Source organism: Halyomorpha halys, unplaced genomic scaffold (genome assembly GCF_000696795.3).
Source record: "Halyomorpha halys isolate HHAL.00 unplaced genomic scaffold, Hhal_1.1 Scaffold844.1, whole genome shotgun sequence".
NCBI classification, from domain to species: Eukaryota; Metazoa; Arthropoda; class Insecta; order Hemiptera; family Pentatomidae; genus Halyomorpha; species Halyomorpha halys.
Window position 1 is genome coordinate 337,854 of NW_027111153.1, and position 5,200 is coordinate 343,053.

Consider the following 5,200-nt stretch of genomic DNA (forward strand, 5'->3'; position numbering starts at 1 on the left):
AATATAATTTGTTATTAATTAATAGGCTCAAATATATTGCTTTTTATTCATTAATCTTTTCAATTTTTATTATTATGATACTGATAGAAAAGTAATGATTTGGGCTAATAAATAAACACAGACATCAATGGGTTTTTGAATAATTTTTTTTTTACTGGCAGTATAGTACAAACAAACCATACATAACTTACATATAATATAATTACAGTGCATTTGAATCGAGTGTATAACAAATATATATTCATAAATATTATATATTTGAGACAAATAACTTAATTACACAAACATAGCTTCTACCATATATAAATTTGTGGAAATTAAGTATTGTAGTTTGGTTTGTCTTAGGAACTATGGACCCTGTCATATACTGTATAAAAGATTTTTGTCTTACACGGTTCTTCATAATGATTTGTAATTGCTTATTTTTTAATAATAATAAATAACATACGGGCCATTTTGTTTCAATTTATTGAATAAAATTTTTAAAACAAACACTACAATAACTTGACAGTTAAGAAAGACAATTGATTGTCCATACCATGAAAATTAATTTTTTTTTTCCCTGAAAACATTGAGGCTTAGCTGTAACAAGGCAAGATCTAGCAAGAACAATATATTTACCTTTGTCAGTTTTGTCTTATTTACCTAGTAAGCTGTATACAAACAAAATATAATATAATAAAGCTCGGTAACTGTGAATATTAATACTTCATTAATAAGATGCATGCAAATAGGATGTTACAACAATAAAAAATCTTTTTAATATTCTACATCAAGAAGCATTTAATGGTTAAGATTTTTTTAGTTGGTGTATCTTTTATTGAAGAGAGCTTCACCTAAAATGTGAGTATAAAAAACAATTTTGTACTGGTTTTAACCAACGATTTGTTTTCCCTCAGATATATTATTATTTATATTTACTTCATTTTGTGCAAACGAAAATAGGTTTATCAATTTTGTGAAATAGTCAAGGTTCTCCTTAATGGAGAAATTAATCTAATAAATGATTCTACTTGAATACATTATATCATATATTAGTCACAAATATTTTCAGTTACATTTATAAAACTATTTTCATCAAGAAAACTTAAGAAGTTATTTAATTGACTAGATTGAACATTCTTGAGAGAGAGGTGGAACTGATAAAAATTATTTGTTACAACATGAAAACAATAACATTATTTACCTCTCAATTTATTATTAATAATAAAGTTTATTATACAATATTATAATACAATAGCTGAAACACAGATAATAGTGTTTTATAATCTACAAGTTAGGTTTCATATTGGGTAATAATGAATATATCAGAGGGAATCCAGCATTTTTCCTATTGCAGCATATTATTTTATGGTATGACAGGTTGTCTCGTATTAACTATTTACAAATTTTCATATATTAGAAATTTAATTCACATTTACAAAACACGAATAAAAATAAGTGCATGACAGATCACTTATGTATTTATAATAGATAGAGATATTTCTATTTACAAAAACACTACATATAAATAACTACACAATAATACTCTGTTTACAATAACAATATAAACAAATACTCCCATCTAAAGTTCGACCTTTGGCAGCATTCAGCACTTTTATAAATTATATATTTAATGTGTTAATAAATTTGAAAACGAAGCACCACAACACTGACCCGTAATAGTTGTATTTTAAAACAAATGTCTCAATTAAAACAACAATAAATAACGGATATGATTTAAAATTCAATTAGGCTATAAAACATTTTTCAAGCATTTCATGTGACTTGTTAAAAACCAAAATGTTTCCTGTTAGAGTTTGGGTATTAATAAAAAATATCGAAACATATATATATATAATAAAATATAAAAGGGGTTAGAAGGGATTGGACCAATGTGGTCGGTAAGAAGAGGGTCTGTTGTGGTGGGGTGGCGATTGCCAGACCACCTGCGACCTGTCCCAGGAGTGAGGCCACCAATAGGAAGATACTACTGAGGAAGGGTAGCTCTCCGGGAACCTGACGTAGGAGGAGGACGATGGTCGTTTCCTGGGATCAGGGAACTCCGGGAACCGAACTGTGTTCTTTGGTGGAGCATAGCTCTCAGTCACTGTCGTCTCACCAACCTCCTCGCAGTCTTCGCACTTCATGCTTGTTGGCAAGGTAGAGGTTTCCATACCTGTGGAGCCTCCTGTCGTCGCTGTAGTACTCTCTATGGATTGAGTAGTCCTCATCGTTGACACGGGAAGGGTCTCGTCGGTCGTTTGTGTCGAAGTTGTCACTCCTTCTGTGGTGGTTGTTTCGGCTGTTGTTTCCATAGGCATTGTTGTATTAGCGACCACTATTAGGAACTGTGTTTCTGTCGGTTCCTCGGTAGTTGCGGCCGTAGTAGGGTCCGCCGTTGTGGTCGTTGTGGAAGCAGGATCTTCATCAATAGGGATAGGGAACCTGAGAGAAGTCGAAGCGTCCTTCTTAGGTGGCTCCGCTGGTGCAGCATACATGGAATTTAGCTTCTGTAGAAAGAAATCCCACTGAGCCTGCTGATTGAGCTTAACCACCTTGACGCAGCGGCCCATACTGTCTTGCCTGTATCCTTCTGAGCAAGAAGTGAACGTCGGTGCGAGGAAGACGCTTTTGGGCGTGATTCTGCGTAAAACGAGCGGAGACTGCTGGGGAGACTCGTGGACTAGCAACCAGGCTAGCTCCGTGCTCTCCCCGAGGTGGGGGGCCGAGAGTACTAGTCCTGAACAGAGGGCGGCCCACAGCCACACCTCCCACATCCCACATGTCACCTACAGCAGGGCCTGCAACATACAGAAAATCAATTATTAGAAGAATAAAAACGAAAACCACAGCAAATAATATAAAAATATTAACAATAGCAAGCATGGCATTAAAATTGGGAGAACTTTAGTCTAACTAAAATAATTCAACCGCCAAAAGGCAGAGCAGTTAACTAAAAATAACGAATCCCCATCAATGTCTAAGGTGCTATCAATATTAGGTCATTGTCTTATGCTAATCTTCAGTGTCCACACTCCTAGAGGAAGTCGAAGATTTTTCAAAAGAAGAATTTTATGATATTTTTGGAGTAAAACTCAGAAAAATGTACACGACATGATGATCTGGTGACGTCAAAACGTCTTATCGATCAAGTTACTAGAAAGAAGGCAGTGTAACCGTTGGTGGTTCCCCTTTCTCTGCGAGTTTAGTTGATTGAAATGTGTCGAGAACAGCACAAGTTTTGACTCTATCAGTTATCAACGAGGGTACACGGTAAATATCTGGCATTTTAATATATCGGGCATGAAATTGACTTGAAACATGAAATAGGTGTTAATATTATATGTAAAGAACTATTTATATGTATAGCTTCTAGAAAATAACACATCGATAGTAGCTGTGAAGAATTAAGACCTGAATAATAAATTGCTATTAGATATTTCAACCACGTACGACCTCTAAGGTAGCTATCATATTAAACCTATTCAAGTGCATTGCTCCCACTAATAACCTTTTGACCAAAATCATTTTTTTTTTTTTTTATTTAATGATATTTCTAACTGTATTTACATAAAAATACATCCAGTAAATTTGATGTATGATCATAATGATATGACACAGGCGTGTGAAGAAACTACCGATTAGTAGCACTCTAATAATATTTCTACATAAGAAGGTCTCGAGGCCATCTTCTTTTTAGGCGCCTCGGAGGATTGTCAGGAATGGAAGAGGAAGCAAGTTTATTATGGAAGAACTGATATCTGGTTCGGGATAAATCGATTACAAATGGAACATTAAGGTCTTTGTAGATGATTTTATCTGCATCAAAAAAGGAGCAGTGACAATTTTACGAAGGATTGGATACAAGAGGAATTCGAAAGTTTAGTGGAGCCCCAAAGCTCAGTTCCGCATATCCAGATAAGCCTTTACCAAAATCTTACATTATAAACCCTCAATATAGACTTTGAATAATATGTGGAAAATTAAATGCAGATCTCATGCTAAAAGTTATCATTCATTAATTATTTAATCATTTTCAACATGAAGAAGGTTGGCTAAAGGTCAAATCAGTCGAAATATTTAAGAATTCTCGCTTATCGAAAGTACCTATAAGCCCAAAAATGTGTTCTATAAATAACGTTTGCCTCTTTCATCGTCCCAAATTTCTAATTTTTGTTCTTCTAAATAAAAGGCAAGGTTAAATTTATTTCCTTCTGATTCATTTATTTATTTTCCTGATTGCATTACTGCTGAGTAATCTTTTGAGAAACTATTTTATTCTTGGCATCAACAAAATTAATAGTCGTTATTCCCACCTCTAAAGCCCTAGCATGTGAAGTTTAATATCGTAGCCACTGTAAATAATTTTTTGTTCATAATTTTCGCCTCCCTGATCTTTAGACATGTTTTTCGAAAATCACAAAATTAGGGATAACTTCAACAAGACACTACATACCTAGAAAGAACTTGAGGACGTGTTTAAGGTGGCAAGTGAAAGTTTTGTGATGTTCGCACAGCAGACATTTTTTTTATATAGGAAGATGGTCAGGGTTGCGGTCACAAGTGAAACGAAAATAGTTTACAACTATTTTTTTTTTGGTCAACTATTTATACATATATAAGACATTTTTTTTGTACGTACTTTTGTAAGAGAGTTTCGCAATTTTAATTTACGTTACTTTACTATCCATTATGGTACGTTACAAGTCGAATCTAGGTTATGGAAGAACCCCGCATGCACATGTTATCGATTGTCACCATACATCCTCTTCGGTCGTAAAAGTCTTTAGAGAACGGGGACAAAAGAAGGAAGAGCCCGAAGTGAAGAGATGTAGGGGGCAGAAACTGGTCAGATTCCAATCGAACAATGGGAAAGAAAGACTCAAAAGTCAGAACCGTTCCTCCTTCCGCGTTCCTTCCATTTTCCGGGTCATTTCCCGCTGGTGGCCAAAGGCAGCTGAATAGAGCATGCTCCCGCCTCCCCTTCCCTATTCCAGGATTCTTGTATCTGGACGTGCTTCCGTCCCATCTACCTCATCTCCGCTCCCATAACCATCGTATTTTGTTTTTACTCAGGTAGATTTAGAGTGCACATTAAATTTTCTTGTAATAGTACAAGAGCCCAAGAGGAGAAAAAAGGCACTTATCTCACCCCAATTTTTAATTACTTTAATGAAAACTATGTATAATTACTAGTCAAAATTGATGAGTCTGCCAA

General features: G+C 34.8%; 1 protein-coding gene across 1 annotated transcript in view; it reads right to left on the reverse strand.

The window, feature by feature from the left end:
* Window positions 1-134: 134 nt before the first annotated feature.
* The window catches only part of LOC106686597 (probable maltase-glucoamylase 2), a gene marked incomplete at its 5' end in the record, with an annotated part of 22,216 nt that continues 17,150 nt past the window's right edge, over window positions 135-5,200 (reverse strand). The window contains 1 exon segment of the mRNA XM_067049237.1: window positions 135-2,783. Within this exon segment, the coding sequence (XP_066905338.1) occupies window positions 1,857-2,759 (903 nt within the window). The 3' untranslated portion in view covers window positions 135-1,856.